Source organism: Megalobrama amblycephala, linkage group LG1, assembly GCF_018812025.1.
Source record: "Megalobrama amblycephala isolate DHTTF-2021 linkage group LG1, ASM1881202v1, whole genome shotgun sequence".
Taxonomy (NCBI): domain Eukaryota; kingdom Metazoa; phylum Chordata; class Actinopteri; order Cypriniformes; family Xenocyprididae; genus Megalobrama; species Megalobrama amblycephala.
The window spans coordinates 54,098,365-54,117,877 of NC_063044.1; the positions used below are offsets into that span (position 1 = coordinate 54,098,365).

Below are 19,513 nucleotides of genomic sequence, written 5' to 3' on the forward strand. Positions count from 1 at the left end.
AACACTATATATAGCAATGCCATTGAGATAAAAGAAAGTGGGAGACAAAGGAAGGGAGAAACTGTCCTTTCTCTGCCTGTGTGAGTGTGTTAAAAGTGGCTTCAGCAGCGCTGGCCTTATGAATGCTATCTGGACACTCTAAGAGGTCATTCCTGTTAGGAGTGAGGTTACACAGCTGGTACAGGAGGTCATGACTAAAAATCACATAATACAAGGGTCTTAACATGGTAGGTCATTCTGCTGCCACCTAAAATACCTTTTTTTATCAAACTCTATATATCATGGTTTCCACAAACATATTAAGCAGCACTACTGTTTTCAACATTGATAATAATAAGATATGTTTCATGAGCAGCAAATCAGCATATTCTGAAGGATCATGTGACTGAAGACTGGAGTAATGATGCTGAAAATGTGTGTGTGTCAAGTGCCCTTCAAAAGTCTTGCACTCATCTTTTCCCTCTGAATCTGTTGTTCTCACACTCTCCCAGCACCCTATGCATCACTTCAATCTTTCATTCTCCATCCCTTCATCTCGTGCCTTGTCCCCTCAGTCGGCTATTCCCTCGCTCTACCTCTCCCACTGAACCTGTGCATTCATCATCTCCCTCCATCAACCCATCTTCATTCAGCCAAGTGCAGTTTGCACCGTCAGCACAGCCGCCTGACACTCCGCTCCACAGAGAGATGGATGGAGAGAGATGGAGAGACAAGTTGAGACAAGAAGACTGAGTGAAGGAAAATAATATAATCTGCAATGGGACCAAAAGACAGAAAGATGCAGATGAAGGTGGAGGACAGACACAGGGAGGCATTAAAGGGATAGTTCACCCAAAAATGAAAATTTGATGTTTATCTGCTTACCCCCAGCGCATCCAAGATGTAGGTGACTTTGTTTCTTCAGTAGAACACAAATGATGATTTTTAACTCCAACCGTTGCGGTCTGTCAGCCGAATAATGGGAGTGAATGGGAGCTCTATCAATAAGAGACAAAAAAACATGCACAGACAAATCCAAATTAAACACTGCTGCTCGTGACGACACATTGATGTCCTAAAACACAAAACGATCGGTTTGTGCGAGAAACCGAACAGTATTTATATAATTTTTTACCTCTAAAACACCACTATGTCCAACTGCGTTCAGCACTCGCTGCTCTGACAGCGGAAGTGATGTCTTGCTCTCATTGAAGTATATGCGCGAGACATCACTATCGTTGTCAGAGCGTGATCAGTGGTGTCCAGAGTGGTGTTTTAGAGGTAAAAAATGATATAAATACTGTTCGGTTTCTCGCACAAACCGATAGTTTCATGTCTTCAGCCGCAGGGTTTAATTTGGATTTGTCTATGCAAGGTTTTTCGACTCTTACTGTTCGAGTTCCCATCTGCTCCCATTATACGGCTGAAAGACGGCAACAGTTGGAGTTAAAAATCATCATTTGTGTTCTACTGAAGAAACAAAGTCACCTACATCTTGGATGCGCTGGGGGTAAGCAGATAAACATCAAATTTTCATTTTTGGGTGAACTATCCCTTTAAAGAAGAGAGACAGATTTAACTGTTTTAAAAGTGTTACTGGAGTGAAGTTGCAAAAGTTAAAGAAATGAAAATGCACCTACTTTCTAAATGCAATTTATTGATCGTTTTGTGAATTATGGTGACCGGGAGGGGACATGTTTGGTTAACCTAGTTTTGTCATGGCCACGAGATATGGGAACGGGGTAACATGATGATAAGTCATAGCCATGAGGTCATTTTGTCGAAGTATAACATCCTTATGTCGTGGCCACGTGATGTAAAGTCACGCAAGGTTGTTTACAAATTTAACTCGTGGCCATGAGAAATAAATGTTGTTCCCTCAACATAGGATCTCGAGGACATACGAGGAGCAACCTGGAATTATCAGAAATTAATAGCCCTACAAAAATATTTATTTTAAATTAATTAAGAAAAAGTGCGGAATTAAGAAATGATCATTAACATATTGCCTAGACAGCATTCAAATGAAGTTTACTATAAATAAATGTTAAAATAATATGCCTTATAAAACATTATCTATCCCATCCCACAGTCCTTTAAATCCATTAATTTATCATTTTTTATTTAATATTTTTATATTATTATTATTATTGGTTACATTTTTCATTCATTAATAATAATACATTATTTATTCAATAATGATAATAATAATAATAATAAAGACAAGATCAATTAATGGATTTAAAAGGTTGTGAGATGAGATGGATAAAAATGTTTTCTTGTAGGCCTATATTATTTTATGTTCTTACATATTCGTTTATCATTTATTGATAATAACAAACCTTATTAAAATACTCTATAAGTAATATAATGCAATGTAATAGGCTATAATATAGGTTAATATAATAATTTCTAAATTCCACCCTTATTTTGTCATTCTTAATTAAAAATAAATTACTATAGGTCCATCCAGACCCGTTGATCATTCAGGTTTGTTTACACATTTAACTCATGGCCATGAGGAAAATATGTTGTTCCCTCAATTTAGGATCTTAAGGCCATGACTTTACATTGCGTGGCCAAGACAAAAGGATGTCATTACCTTGACCGTTATCAAGAATAATCATTGATGTTTCATATATTATTGATTGGAACACATCACAAAGCCATACGTCACTGCCCCTATTTTATTATTATTTTTTTTTTTATCTGAATTTTATCTTGTTAATTTAGCAGAGAGAAAAAAAAAAAAACTAATCAAAAGACAATAAATTACATTTGTCCAAGATCTGTTTCAAAACAAATCACAAGGACATACAACCCAGGATCACATTACTATGAACAGCAAAATTTCTTGAAGTGACGTTTGTCCATACAATTCACTTACAGACCTGTGAATGAACTGATGTAATTTCTTACTAAACTTTTATTTGGAACGGCAATACGAAGGCATAAAAATTGCTCAATATTTTGGCTAATTTAAAGTTGTAAAAGCCTTAGTGGCAAATCATTTATTCTGTATGCTGACGTACATCCGAGTGTAACGGATAATCAAAAAAGCTTAAATGTAGGGCTTGCAAGGGTGGGGTTTAAGCAGACTAACCGCCGGTTTCACAGACAAGGCTTAAGCTAGTCCCAGACTAAAAAGCATGTTTGAGCTGTTTTAACTGAAAGTAACTTGTACTGACACATCTTAAAATATGTCACTGCCATTGTTTTGTCTCCAGATGCACACCAGTAATGTTTTTTTTTTTTTCTAGGGTACGTTTTTAAAAGCTACTTAAATGCTCTAATTGAAATAAGGCCTAATCCTGGCTCAGGCTAAGCCCTGTCTGTGAAACCGGGCCTAAATGATTGGAGAAGTCCAGCACAAGAAAATTACCAGATGACCATGTTATGACATATTGATTAAAAATTATGAGATCAAATTTTTAAAAAATCGAATTAAAATGAAACATACATGTTTCATTGATCTATTGTTTACAAATAGATCAATAACATGCATTTCAAATTAAGACTTAATACTTTCAGCAACTAAAAATTGCACAATTTCAGATGTTCCCTTGCAATCAAAATTTACAGTAAGTAGATTTGGCTCATCAAGCATTCCCCACCACTACTTGCTTTTATTGAAGAGTTGCAAACTACAAAATGCTATACGAGCAACGGTATCAAAATGGCTGACAAGACACATCAGAACTTAGCACTCTCACAAGCCGAATGAGTTAAAGCAATCAGACAGACAGTTATACTGCACGCTAATCCACTAATAGAGTACATGAGAGATTCAGTGGGCATGTCAGTCAGTCAGTGAGTGTATGTGTGTGAGAATCACTAGTGTGGTAATTAGCAGTAATAGACGGCGTAGCGCTCTACAGAGCGACCAGAGAAGCCCAGCCAGTGAAATGTAAATATGTATTGATTTCCTCATCTGGCTGTAAGGTCCCAGGCTGTTTGCTTTTCTAATTCTATCTCTTGCAATCTGGAGCTGCAGTCTGAATAATTTATTAACTAGAAACAGCAGCGTTTTTCCTTCTCTTTATGCAGCTATGAAAGATAGTCATGTAGTTACAAGCGCTAACATCTCGTCCCCTCACTTTAATCACTCATTTACCCCTTATACACCCCTAGTGCTCAGAAATCAGTCTGTTAGGACAGGATTAAGAATGATACCATCCATGTGCATGTGTTTAAGCAGTATAAACATATACTGAAAAGTCCAGTGGGCTAATTAACTTTCAAGGAAGTTCTATGCAACACTTTTCCTTTAATGCCTGTATCAGCCTTCTTATAATCACTCAAACATGTTAATTTATGTATTGGGAGGTTATTCAAAGTACCCTTATTACCCTTTGGCCTCAGTGGTAAAGAATGGAAAAACAGTTTGTTCTCTGATATATATATATATATATATATATATATATATATATATATATATATATATATATATATATATATATATATATATGCATTATACAATGTATAAAAATGTATAGAAGATTTCAATTTTTAAATCAATGTTGTTTTTTAACTTTCTATTCAAAATATCCCGAACAAATTTATCAGTTTCTCCTAAAATAAGAAGCACAACTATATTGTACTGTCTATTTTACTTTTGATAATAATAATAAATGTTTCTTGAGCAGCAAGCATATTGTTATGATTTCTAAAGGATCACGTGACACTGAAAACTGGAGTAATGATCATCACAGGAATTAATTACATTTTTAAAAAATATGAAAATAGAAAACAATCATTTTACATTGTAATAATATTATGCAAAATTACTGTTTTACTGTATCAATCAAATAAATACAGCCTAGGTGAGCATTAAGAGACTCATAACATTAAAAAATTTTTTTACCAACCCCAAATTTTGAACAGCATGCAGTGTATAATATACTATAATATAATATTAAACGAGGCTTGTATAAATTACATATTTTACAACAATTTGAGAAGCTATAGCAGCGTGCAGATACTACTGAGGCCCTCTCTCTGCTATTTTTTATAAAGCAGCATTGTGGACAGTGGTGGTATCAGTATTATGTTTTGTGTGTGTATCTGGTAGAGGAAAGGTAGCAGGTAAAGGTGTGTGGCAGTGGCAAAGCATTAGCAGTAGCAACATGTGACATGAGCACCAGCATGAAAATTCAAGCCACCACATTTTTTTCCCTCTGCACCCAAAATAGATTTCTCCCAAGTCAGCATCACACACACATACCACCCAGCTACAGAACTGAATAATTCACTACTAGAACACAAGATACAGAACCAGAGAGAAAAAACATGAGCGGGTAGTGAAGTGCAATGCTAGCCTAAGATGCAAGCAATGCCAATAAAACACCTGACTATACACCTCTGCTACAATTAACAATTGCATACTGTATCAACACAAAGGCAAATGTAATGTCGTTCCAGACCCGTGTGACTGACTTTCTTCTGTGGAACAGAAAAAGAGGATTTTGAAGATTTTTACTGGTTGCCCTTTTCCATGCAATTACAGTGAATTGACTGGAGCTTTTAAGCCTCAAAAAGGACGCAAAAGCACAATAAAAGTATTATAAAAATGGTTCGAAATGTCTGATCCTTACACAAAGGTATCATATGATTTCAGAAGGCTTCAGAAAACCACTTTTATGATGCTTTTCCATCATTTTCACTCAAACGCCTCAGTCTTTACATAGCATGAGTGTGAGTAAGTAAAGGCAGGCAGGTAAAGAGTTCTGGATTTCTCTAGATTACAGCCTTGCACACGTGGACAAGTGAAAGCGTGTAAACTGCTGGGTTTTGTAGCCTCGTCTGAGGCAGCAGCTGAGCAGCGTGGGGCTGCAACATTACGGATGACTACACTCATTTAGACCCAGACATTAGGAGGTATGAAACCACCAGATTAGGCCTGGAAGGCAAACACAAACATGCACGTATACACACATTGCTTAGCTGAAACAACAAGACTGGTGCTCTTATAATTTGAAAACAAAAGGTCTCGTGCAAAAATACCATTTCAAATTTCATGTGTAGACATATTAATTTTCAGAAATGTTGTTGCACACCTTCTTACTGGACGTTTCCACCTTCATGTAAAAATGTGAGCAGTTTAAAACAGTAGTAACACAATGGTTTTGAAATGCAACGCTGCATTTATTTATTTTTTTAAAAATACAGTAATATTGTGAAATATCGCTGCAATTTAAAGTAACCGTTTCCTATTTTCATATATTTTAAAATATTTGACATTTTAAGATGTCAAAGCTAATTTTTTCAGCACCATTACTCCAGTCTTCACTGTCACATGATCCTTCAGAAATCATTCTGACATTTCTGAATAGAACAGAATAGAATAGAAAGTTCAAAATAACAGCATTTATTTGAAACAGAAATCATTTATTATACTATAAATGTCTTTACTGTCACTTTTAATCAATTTAATGCATCTTTGCTGATTAACTGTATTCATTTCTTTCAGAAAAATTGTTGATCCCAAACTTTTATTACACTTTTAACACATACGTTTTATTTTGGTATCACAAAAATTAAATTACCCAACCAATCTGTAGAACAGATTTCATCAATTCCAAAACATTAAAGGGTTAGCTCACTAGAAAATGAAAATTCTGTCATCAATTACTCACCCTCATTTCTTTCCAAACCCATAAGTCTTTTGATCATCATCGAATTGTTCATAAAAACATAAATGTAATCCATATGAATCCAGATGAACAAAAGTCTTATGGGTTTGAAATGACATCAAGGTGAGTAAATGAAGACTTGAGATGCAAAAGCCTCTAAGTGCCGTCTGAAATTTTCTTCTAAAATGAGCATTTTTATCAAGCTGGTATGTTTAGGTTCAGTAATTTCACTTTAATGGCAATTAATAGGTCATTTTCATTATTTCCATTAAAGTGAAATAACTGAACATAAACATACAAGCTTGATAAAAATGCTTATTTTAGAAGAAAATTTCAGATGGCACTTAGAGGCTTTTGCATCTGAAGTCTTCAAATGATGACATATTTTTGGGCAAACTATCCCTTTAAAAAATAATTTTAGGGAAGGTCCATACTGAACTCCCTATAGCAGTTCACAATGCACCAAAATGTACCAGAAACTATGTATAATTGCAATTACTTTTAACTAAATGGTCTCATGCATATACGAGATTAGTTCACTTCAAGTACATTGTAAATATCTGAATCCAATGCCAATCCAATATTTCTATCTTTTACAATCATGCCTATAAACACACAGAGAGGGAGTGACTGGCAAAGACAGTGACAGTTGTGTGAATGAATCTAGGATGACACATTTAACTCCCTGCTGCCCAAATGGAAGAGAGCATCTAAAATGAAGGGACAGTCTTATCATCCAGTCACATCCCATCATACACAATGTTCCCATCAGACACATAGGAACATGTTGTGATGATGGGAACCAGGGGAGAAGAAGAGCTCAAGTGTCCAATGGAAGCCTGTGTTAATGATCTAATTATGTGATGTGTATAGTTTATAAAATTAAATCACAATTGTAAGTGAAACCATAAGATTTACTGTAGCCTTGTGGTATGTTTGCATTTAGGTGTGTGCAACTATGCCCCCATCCTAAATAATTTACACTCAGGCAGACTGCCACTCTCCCTGTCTCTCTGTTATTCCAAAATCTATTCCAACAGACTTCCTTTCATCCTTTTTTATGTCTGTTTCTCAAAATCCTTTCTCCTTTTGTCTTCAGTTCTCTGAATATCTGTTTCATATTAGATCAAACATCTATGTCCAGATGAGACATACACACTTGCAGTTTACACACAGTCTATGTACAACATAAAACCCCAAATAACAATGTAACCTGCACTGTTTGTGTTTCACAACTGTAGAAAGTTGGTAACCAAACAGTAAGTTAAAAAAATACACTGGAAGTCAATGAGAACCGAAACTATTTTGTCACCAAAATTATTTAAAATATCTTGTTTTATGTTAAGTCGTACAGGTTTGGAATGACATGAGGGACAGTAATTAAAGAATTTTTGTTTTTGGGTGTATTAAAGGATTAGTCCACTTTTAAATACACTTTTCCTGATAAATTTACTCACCCCCATGTCATCCAAGATGTTCATGTCTTTCTTTTGTCAGTCGAAAAGAAATGAAGGTTTTTGAGGAAAACATTCCAGGATTATTCTCCTTACAGTGGATTTCAAGGGCTACCAACAGATTGAAGGTCAAAATTACAGTTTCAGTGCAGCTTCAAGGGCTTTAAACGATACCAGATGAGTAATAAGAGTCTTATCTAGCGAATCGATCAGTCATTTTCGAAAAAAATACAACCATTTATGCTTTAATAAACAAATATCGCCTTGAACGTACTTTCCGCTTCCGCATTCTTCATAAAGCTTACGCTGAATGTCCTACGCCTTTCGCTTTTTTCCGTAACTTGAATAGGGAAGATGTAGGACATTCAGCGTAAGCGTTATGAAGAATGCAGAAGCGGAAAGTACGTTCAAGGCAATATTTTGTTTATAAAGCATAAACGGTTGTATTTTTTTCGAAAATGACCGATCGTTTCGCTAGATAAGACCCTTATTACTCGTCTGGTATCGTTTAAAGCCCTTTGAAGCTGCACTGAAACTGTAATTTTGACCTTCAATCTGTTGGTAGCCCTTGAAATCCACTGTAAGGAGAATAATCCTGGAATGTTTTCCTCAAAAACCTTCATTTCTTTTCGACTGACGAAAGAAAGACATGAACATCTTGGAAGACATGGGGGTGAGTAAATTTATCAGGAAAAGTGTATTTAAAAGTGGACTAATCCTTTAATGTAACAGGCAATCAGTGGCTGTGTTAAATACATTTGTGCAAATACACAAATATAAAAACACATCAGATGTAAGTTATTAGAAAGAGTAAACATACATGACCTGCCAAGAAATATCAATACTAATAATCCAGCAATTGCACATAATAAATTTTAAATTAGCTGCTTATTCTTCAGATTCTGCTGAACAGACATAATAATAAGAAAAAATATTTGAGCACATAATAATGACATTCTTACGCTAAAAACTGTGCATAGATTCAGTGGTCTAAGCAGCCCGTCCTCTTTTCTACCACAGTTTTATTTCAAAGACACTATGCAGCCCTCTTACAAAACTACAGTCTCCATTTCTCCTCCAAACTGGCATTGGAGTATGCGGTTAGACAGCGATGCCTGTCTGTGGCCCATCTGTATGCATACAACAGAGGACTGACTCCAAGGAGGCAGAAAGGCAAGAGGGAAGGAGAACATGCCATTGAGAACTGCTCTTCAGTCCGCTGCTGTTATTTTTAGCCTGACGGGAACCTCAGAAGAGGAGAGAGCAAGAGACATGCTTGTGATAAAGAACAAAAGAGGTTCGATATGTTAAAAAAATATGTGTGTATATGTGCGTGTGTGTGGGGGGTCCTGGTAAACCCTACGATATGGGGACAAAATGTCCGCACAAAAAAACTTGTCCTTGTGGGGTCATTTTTTTGTCCCAATGATGAAAATAGCTTATAAATCATACTAAAGTGATGTTTTTTGAAAATGTAAATTTGCAGAAAGTTCTCTGTGATGGGTAGGTTTAGGGTTAGGGGATAGAATATATAGTTTGTACAGTATGAAAATCCAACATGTCTCTGTGTGTGTGTGTGTGTGTGTACTAGACTGCCAATTCAAAGTTGTGTGCACACATAACTTCAGCAGATGCTTGAATCTTTCTCGAAAAAGTGAAAAAAGATAAGAAAATGGCTTGATTCTTTTAAAAAACACATGGATCTGGATATGTCAGCACCTTCTAACACAAGTAGCCTGATTTCATCAATGAAACAATTGCTTGCCAGCCAAGCAAACAGTAGTTCACTAGAAAAAAATGAGGGAGAATGAGGAATTTAGAAAGAAAGGGAAAGAAAAGGGGAATAAATAATTTAAATTCTGCAGACTGAATGTAGATCACTGCTTGCTTCTACACATGAGAGAAAACTGCAAGGGGCTCACGACAACTTCTTTCTATCAGTCTGTCTCCCTCTGGTGTCCACTCAACCACTCTTTCAGCCTTCTCCAAATCATCTATTTATAGCAGTGTCTTTAATATCATTAATTTCTCATTCTTTTCTATCTGTCATTCTTTGCTTTGACAATTTAATTATGGGTTCAGAACATTCAGATAACTTATTTGTGATTGAAAACATTCATGCACTTCTCTTACTAAAATAAGAGCACAGGTACAAAAATGTTTCATGACCAGATGCATGTTTTAACATGTTTAAGAGAATGAGCACATGTTTAAGGTCTCTTCGGATAGATATGCATACTTATCTGCACTCCAGATAGGCTGCAGTTTCATATTTGTCAATGAAACTAAAATTAGAAAATACAGCTATAAGGTTACATTCCATTTACAGTGCAGAGAGGCGGCCCATAAACGCAGAGAGGCTGAGACAATGTCTCTTTAGAGTTCCATTATCTCTGCAGAGAGGGGTGAAAGAAAGGATGCAATGCTTGGCAACCATAAATTGATCTTCTCATCTAATCTACATTCACATGAGGCACACTCTTTAGCTTTTTGTAATTCTAAAACACATAAAATTTTAATCAGAGACTTCTGTAAGATACAAATAACGGTCAATTGTATATATTAAAAAGGCTGCTGTACTGTGGGTGTAACGCCTCCTGTTTGAACCGCCCGCTTTAAGTGGGACTCGAACCCAGGTACGCTGGCATAGGAGGCGGGTGCTCTAACAAGGACGCTAAAGACCGCAATATCTAGAGCGCCTCTTGAGATCAGGGGAGTGAGGTTTACACGCACAGCTCTTACCAGCTCACGACAGTTACATGGGCATCTAAAAAACACTTCTGAAAAAGCAGAAAAGTTAAGGACTTCGGATCACAAGGCCTCATTAGATGTTTCCGTGAGATAAATCAGAAGAATGAGGCTTTAGAAAAAAATGGCTTTCAGGCCGAGTGCAGTGTTAAAGGTCACTGAAAGCTCTGGCAGTTTATAGCCTAATACAGTGTCAAGATAAGTGTGTGTGGGTGCAGTTCTGTGCACTTATAATGATTTTAAATCCTAAGAGGTCTATTAGAAAAGGCAGGGAGTGAACTTCTTCTGCAGTCTGTTTTTTTTTTTTTTTTTTTTTTCTGTAACTAAAGATTTATCTAAATAAAACACTAGTGTTTAATGGGTTGTTCTGCCATTATACTGATGCATCCAATCTAATATAACAGTAAAGTGGAACCTCATACATGATTCAGTGTATCTGCTCATTGCATCTTAGATGCCCGGCTTTTGAACAAGCTCGCCAAATCACTTCCAAAAGGGTTGAGGCCATGATGACAATAGGTACATAGCATAGTTCTTCATTTTCAACAATAAATATACATGGTAATAAAATATATAAAACTGATATACTAATATATATATATATATATATATATATATATATATATATATATATATATATATGTTTACAACATGAACGGGGCTCTCACAAAAGAAATGTGTTTCAGGAAAACACACACATAATTTACACCTACATACACAATCAAAGCATTCCTAAGGTGTAAGTTTTATGTAACGGTGTCAAAACAAGTATGTCGAGTACAGTATGTTCTAATTTGCAGCGTTCAGGCGAAAAATATATAACTATTCGATAGACACTTTACTATCCCATAAGGCCATGGGAGAAGAGTTGCCATAATTGTAAATGGTAAATGCTGTTGATGTCACGTGGCAATACCACACACACACACGTACTTATAAATCGTACTTTATCAACACTGGAGAATTAAGTTCTTCATTAAATGCAGTACATACTCCAACAGAACGGAATTTTGGAAGTCACTCTACTCCACTCACATACGCCATTCCAGACTGGCTTTCAGTCTGTATGCTGCTTGGATGACACATAAAGCTATTCTGGAACTATTTGTGTTGGCATAAACTAATCATGCGTTAACTAGCCCATTTTAGTGTGAAACACAAGTTCCTCATTATTAAGTATGCTTCATGTTTACTAGCTGCTGTATAAAAACAATGTCACGCTGAACATCAGCACTGCTTTGATTAGGCTACCTGCGGCCTGGTATAACTGTTTGTGTGATATCGCCATTTCAGTCTTTCTGCAGACTAAACCTTTTTGTCTTTAAAAAACGAGGATATGAAAAATGCAAGTGCATATATATATATCCCGTATTCTCCTGGAGCTCTTAGAATATGGGAAATGGTGGCTTCCCCCTCCCCTCGCCTCCCCCTTCTCACCATCGCTTTCTCTCGAACGAGACCAAGCTGAGAGAGACTGCACATGCTGACATCAGCAAGCCTCCGCGAGCCACAGCGCCGCCCGCTATCGTCACACAGCACCGCTCACCTCACGCCCGTGCGTAACTCACCGAACACACACCAGAAATAGAATCAATTCATCTTGCCACCGAAATAACTTGACAAATAATGAAAAGTCTACATCAAATCACGACCTCCCGCGCATGGTTTCTACACAGCCATCATTAAACCATCAGTAACGTGATTTGACATGTTCAGGTGACCTTATACTCAAGTGCACTTTACCTGCAACTGGAGGCCTCACTTAGTGGGTTTTAAAAAAAAGGATATGGCCATTCGGTGATCTTTTTGGCGTATTTTCTCACAAAGTTGTCCTCACTGAAGATGAACAGAGATCGGTTGACAGTGAAGCAGTTTTGCCGCACCGGTATAGGGTTGTACAGGGCCATAGTTCTGGCTCGCTGGGCCATTGACTGCTTGTACATTCTCTGTTGACCACCCGGCGGGCCACCCTGCCTGCTGCCGCCGCGGCCGGGTCCCCCTTGAGCGTGTCCCGGTCCTCCGCCATACCTGGACGGCACCTCATCTCCGAACCGAGCCATTCTATAGACTCCAAATCTTCACGAAGCAGGAAAAAAGGGGGCGAATATTCAACGCGACCACACCACATTACATCCCATCTGCTTCAAAACTTAATACGTGTATAACTGGAGTACACATTTGTCTTCATGGCGTGTATATGTGACGTTAGACTCCAGGAGCTGATGGTTAGGCGAAATTTTAGGCGAAAACGAAAAAATAAAACGAACAAAAAAACAAACAAAAATGGAACAAAATAGCGTGCCTTATATTTTGCAGTTCACAGGTTCGTTTCCCACTTCAACACACAAAAATGGTCCATCATCACCTCATTTTATGAGTCCTAAATCAACATATTTCCACGGCCATGTCATTCTTGAGTAAATCTCTCGTTTTCTGTGGCTCCATCCTCAATTTCCAGAACGGTCACTCTCCCGTGCTTTTCCTTCAGGTTGTAATTATCATAGCTACAATCATTTAGGCTATACGATCTATGTGTGATAACCAAGTGAACAGAAATGAAAACATTTTTTTAGTTCAGTTTTAACTGTGCATTCTGATTATCACAGTATCAATATCTATTTAAAACAGGGGGAAATATGATTTTTTTTTAAAAAAACGATTATTTATTTATTTCGCAACATCCGCAATATTTGGCACAGTGTAGCTATAATCTGCCTTCGGTCACCTCGCGCGCACGTTTACTCGCGTGGATTTGCATCTCTGTTATATCCGATATAAATTCTGTTTTCCTCTTCTTTACGACACATTATTCGGATGCAAAAATAGATCATCACAAGTATCGATTGATTTTTTTCCCCCCTGCGCTCACTGGTAAGGTGTCATCCTTTTCGCCAGAGCCATTACTGACATTTTAAGTGCAAAAGAACCAATCCAGCCGTCATAAAATCCAATGAAGGGACACAGTGACAGAAAGTAGAAGCATCAATCGCGAGGGGACAACGGCGACATCTTCGGGTTCCCATAGCCGCTCTCGTTTCCCTGCACTGGGCTCTGGGCCGCGTAGGATCTGCTCATCTTCCCCGAAGGCAATCCGTTAGTGAGAACACTCGGATCCCTCTATTCCTTATTTCTGCCAATGTTGAGCTGTCTGTTAGCCTCGTTACTCCCCGTCAAGCGCCCCGGAGGAAAAAAAAAAGAGGGGGAGGAGGCAGCTGAGAACGAATGTGGGGTGGGGGCTCGCAGGATATCAGCTTGTGAAACACAAGCCGAACGAAACAGTTAGCTCCGATCAGCTGGCAAGCTAAGCTATAATGAGCCACTGATCAATTCAGCGCTCTGGCCAGTTCTTCTTGCAGCACATGACGCACGAACACGCACCCCACTGACTGTTTTTTTACCCCCTTCTACTAACTCCAGTCTGTACCTGTACATTCAGCCACTACTGAATGTGTTCTCAGCCATCAGCTCACCTGCCTCACCTTACCGCATTAAAATACCGTCGGCTTGTTTATACGACAGAGCGGTTGTGCAGCTTTGATAACGGCACGCAACAAACTGACAGCGCGTTGTCAGGTTATGGGCTGTTTGTGCAAGTGGTCGGGATGTGCGCGCTGGGAGACAGCTGCGCATTCAAACGTGCGTCTCTCGGGAACGGCTCCGCTTTGCGAGGGCACGCAGGGCGAGGACCGACAGGCTATTCTTGGACGCAGACATTTCGGAATTAATAGAAGGAGATTTCCCATCAGTACAGCTGACAACTCTCCCTCTCCACCAACGCACCCACTCACCATTTGTAACAACACTGAAAAAAAAATTGTTACATTTTGCTTTAAAAATGGCAGCTGTGAATTTTACATCAGCACTTTAAAGAAAATTACCGTAAAAATACAGTAACGATGTTACAAGGGCATTTTAGAGCGGCAAACTGTAGGCTATAGGTCACCAAACTGTATAATGTTAATATCTTATTTGATATATTAAAATTTGTTGCTGTAAAATATACTAAAACATGCAGTAAATTGGAAGGCTACACAACAATTAAAATCTGTTTAATACCTGTAGCTTACACACACAAAACACCTACACTCTAAAAAATGGTGCTATATAGCACTAAAAGTGGTTCTTTGGCTCGAAATCATATGGGAACCACTTAAAGTGCTGTATAGCACCAAATCTTGGTGCTTCAGTTCTTTAGCGGTTCTTCAGTGGTTCTTCAGTGGTTCTTCAGCGGTTCTTCAGTGGCTCTTTGGGATGACTGAAGTACTATATAGCACCACTACTGTATACAGAACCGGTTAAGCCCCTGTATGGTTCTTCAGCGGTTCTTCAGTGGTTCTTCGGGATGACTGAAGTACTATATAGCACCACTACCGTATACAGAACCTGTTAAGCCCCTGTATGGTTCTTCAGCGGTTCTTCAGTGGTTCTTCAGCGGTTCTTCAGTGGTTCTTCAGCGGTTCTTCAGTGGTTCTTCAGCAGTTCTTCAGTGGTTCTTTGGCATGACTGAAGTGCTATATAGCACCACTACCGTATACAGAACCTGTTAAGCCCCTGTATGGTTCTTCAGCGGTTCTTTGGGATGACTGAAGTACTATATAGCACCACTACTGTATACAGAACCGGTTAAGCCCCTGTATGGTTCTTCAGCAGTTCTTCAGTGGTTCTTCAGCGGTTCTTCAGTGGTTCTTCAGCGGTTCTTCAGTGGTTCTTCAGCAGTTCTTCAGTGGTTCTTTGGCATGACTGAAGTACTATATAGCACCACTACCGTATACAGAACCTGTTAAGCCCCTGTATGGTTCTTCAGCGGTTCTTTGGGATGACTGAAGTACTATATAGCACCACTACTGTATACAGAACCGGTTAAGCCCCTGTATGGTTCTTCAGCAGTTCTTCAGTGGTTCTTCAGCGGTTCTTCAGTGGTTCTTCAGCGGTTCTTCAGCGGTTCTTCAGCGGTTCTTCAGTGGTTCTTTGGCATGACTGAAGTACTATATAGCACCACTACCGTATACAGAACCTGTTAAGCCCCTGTATGGTTCTTCAGCGGTTCTTTGGGATGACTGAAGTACTATATAGCACCACTACTGTATACAGAACCGGTTAAGCCCCTGTATGGTTCTTCAGCAGTTCTTCAGTGGTTCTTCAGCGGTTCTTAGTGGTTCTTCAGCGGTTCTTCAGCGGTTCTTCAGCGGTTTTTCAGTGGTTCTTTGGCATGACTGAAGTACTATATAGCACCACTACCGTATACAGAACCTGTTAAGCCCCTGTATGGTTCTTCAGCGGTTATTTGGGATGACTGTAGTACTATATAGCACCACTACTGTATACAGAACCGGTTAAGCCCCTGTATGGTTCTTCAGCAGTTCTTCAGTGGTTCTTCAGTGGTTCTTCAGCGGTTCTTCAGTGGCTCTTTGGGATGACTGAAGTACTATATAGCACCACTACTGTATACAGAACCGGTTAAGCCCCTGTATGGTTCTTCAGCGGTTCTTCAGTGGTTCTTCGGGATGACTGAAGTACTATATAGCACCACTACCGTATACAGAACCTGTTAAGCCCCTGTATGGTTCTTCAGCGGTTCTTTGGGATGACTGAAGTACTATATAGCACCACTACTGTATACAGAACCTGTTAAGCCCCTGTATGGTTCTTCAGCGGTTCTTCAGTGGTTCTTCGGGATGACTGAAGTACTATATAGCACCACTACCGTATACAGAACCTGTTAAGCCCCTGTATGGTTCTTCAGCGGTTCTTTGGGATGACTGAAGTACTATATAGCACCACTACTGTATACAGAACCGGTTAAGCCCCTGTATGGTTCTTCAGCAGTTCTTCAGTGGTTCTTCAGCGGTTCTTCAGTGGTTCTTCAGCGGTTCTTCAGTGGTTCTTCAGCAGTTCTTCAGTGGTTCTTTGGCATGACTGAAGTACTATATAGCACCACTACCGTATACAGAACCTGTTAAGCCCCTGTATGGTTCTTCAGCGGTTCTTTGGGATGACTGAAGTACTATATAGCACCACTACTGTATACAGAACCGGTTAAGCCCCTGTATGGATCTTCAGCAGTTCTTCAGTGGTTCTTCAGCGGTTCTTCAGTGGTTCTTCAGCGGTTCTTCAGTGGTTCTTCAGCAGTTCTTCAGTGGTTCTTCGGGATGACTGAAGTACTATATAGCACCACTACCGTATACAGAACCTGTTAAGCCCCTGTATGGTTCTTCAGCGGTTCTTTGGGATGACTGAAGTCTATATAGCACCACACTGTTACAGAACCTGTTAAGCCCCTGTATGGTTCTTCAGCGGTTCTTCAGTGGTTCTTCGGGATGACTGAAGTACTATATAGCACCACTACCGTATACAGAACCTGTTAAGCCCCTGTATGGTTCTTCAGCGGTTCTTTGGGATGACTGAAGTACTATATAGCACCACTACTGTATACAGAACCGGTTAAGCCCCTGTATGGTTCTTCAGCAGTTCTTCAGTGGTTCTTCAGCGGTTCTTCAGTGGTTCTTCAGCGGTTCTTCAGTGGTTCTTCAGCAGTTCTTCAGTGGTTCTTTGGCATGACTGAAGTACTATATAGCACCACTACCGTATACAGAACCTGTTAAGCCCCTGTATGGTTCTTCAGCGGTTCTTTGGGATGACTGAAGTACTATATAGCACCACTACTGTATACAGAACCAGTTAAGCCCCTGTATGGTTCTTCAGCAGTTCTTCAGTGGTTCTTCAGTGGTTCTTTGGGATGACTGAAGTACTATATAGCACCACTACTGTATACAGAACCGGTTAAGCCCCTGTATGGTTCTTCAGCGGTTCTTCAGTGGTTCTTCGGGATGACTGAAGTCCTATATAGCACCACTACCATATACAGAACCTGTTAAGCCCCTGTATGGTTCTTCAGCGGTTCTTTGGGATGACTGAAGTGCTATATAGCACCACTACTGTATACAGAACCGGTTAAGCCCCTGTATGGTTCTTCAGCAGTTCTTCAGTGGTTCTTCAGCGGTTCTTCAGTGGTTCTTCGGGATGACTGAAGTGCTATATAGCACCACTACTGCATACAGAACCGGTTAAGCCCCTGTATGGTTCTTCAGCGGTTCTTCAGTGGTTCTTCGGGATGACTGAAGTGCTATATAGCACCACTACTGCATACAGAACCGGTTAAGCCCCTGTATGGTTCTTCAGCGGTTCTTCAGTGGTTCTTCGGGATGACTGAAGTGCTATATAGCACCACTACTGCATACAGAACCGGTTAAGCCCCTGTATGGTTCTTCAGCGGTTTTTCAGCGGTTCTTTGGGATGACTGAAGTGCTATATAGCACCACTACTGCATACAGAACCTGTTAAGCCCCTGTATGGTTCTTCAGCAGTTCTTCACTGGTTCTTTGGGATGACTGAAGTGCTATATAGCACCACTACTGTATACAGAACCGGTTAAGCCCCTGTATGGTTCTTCAGCGGTTCTTCAGTGGTTCTTCACTGGTTCTTTGGGATGACTGAAGTGCTATATAGCACCGCTACTGTATACAGAACCTGTTAATCCCCTGTATGGTTCTTCAGCAGTTCTTCAGCGGTTCTTCAGGGTGGTTAAGGTGCTAAATAGCACCACTGCTGTACAAAGAACCTGTTAAGCCTCTTTAAAGGTTCTTTACGAGCCAAAGAACCACTATTGGTGCTGTTTAGCACCATTTTTGTTGAAGAAATAAAATGCGATATGGCGCCTCTTATAGCACCATTTGACAAAGGTGCTGTAGAGCATAGCATGGGTTCTACATAGCACCAAAAGTGGTTCCCCTACGATTACGAGCCAAGAACCACTTTTAGTGCTATATGGCACTTTTTTTAGAGTGTAATCATAAAAACATGAACTAAACATTAAACAACATAAACCCTCCAAAGTAGGCCTAATGACTTTTAAAACCTAACTAACGTGGCAGTTTTCACATGAAAACCATTCACATGAAAATTGTGAAACGCGCATTTGTGTCCAAAAATTTACTGCCACATTTTAACATTAAGTTAAACTGTTAACAGTGTAGACTTTGTAAACAAATAATTCATCGTCAATTTAAGATGAGAGTGAGTGAGCTATGGCCTCAAGAGCAATACGGTTTAGGGTGCGGTTGTTTTTTGCGAATGCCAAAAATCAATAAACCCACACAACCTTAACTGTGCCCACTTATCGATATCACAGGAAGCGGTAAGCAGAGGAGGACTGTATTTACAGTACTGGTCCTCCTAAATGCCCCAACAGTTAGACACACTTGTGGTACGACGGACAGTGCCTCTCTCTCGTGTGTAGTTTGAATAAATTGTAGGCCCAATCCCCGTCAAACTTAGCATTAAAAATACTCCAGAAATAAATCAAGAGTTACCACAATATCACATGGCCTGCTTGCTACTACAGCGAAAAGAAAAATGACGAGAGAGACTGTCCTCTGGTCTGGATCTCTGCTCATCCCTTGATCTTGTGCAGCAGCAGGCTGTCTGAACCAGCACGCGTGTGATCAACCGTGTGTGATGCGTTTAGCGTCAGTCCAGAAGAGCCCGGGGTCAAGAGCTCGAGCAGGCACCAGCCTCCAGTCAACAGATCAACAGCGGCTGACAGACGATTCTCTCATGTATCTCTGAACCGTCAGACTGACGGGACACAGTGAGTGTAGAGGGCTTACACAGTGTGTGACTGTGAATTATACTAATCTGACT

General features: G+C 39.4%; 2 protein-coding genes across 4 annotated transcripts in view; both read right to left on the reverse strand.

Annotated features, from left to right (window-relative positions):
- Positions 1-14,593, reverse strand: part of cacna1aa (calcium channel, voltage-dependent, P/Q type, alpha 1A subunit, a) — a 115,171-nt gene extending 100,578 nt beyond the window's left edge. Inside the window, 1 exon segment of the mRNA XM_048201594.1 lies at positions 12,602-14,593. Within this exon segment, the coding sequence (XP_048057551.1) occupies positions 12,602-12,873 (272 nt within the window). The 5' untranslated portion in view covers positions 12,874-14,593.
- The window catches only part of LOC125274624 (polymeric immunoglobulin receptor-like), an 859,185-nt gene that overhangs the window by 684,835 nt on the left and 154,837 nt on the right, over positions 1-19,513 (reverse strand). The window lies entirely within an intron of this gene.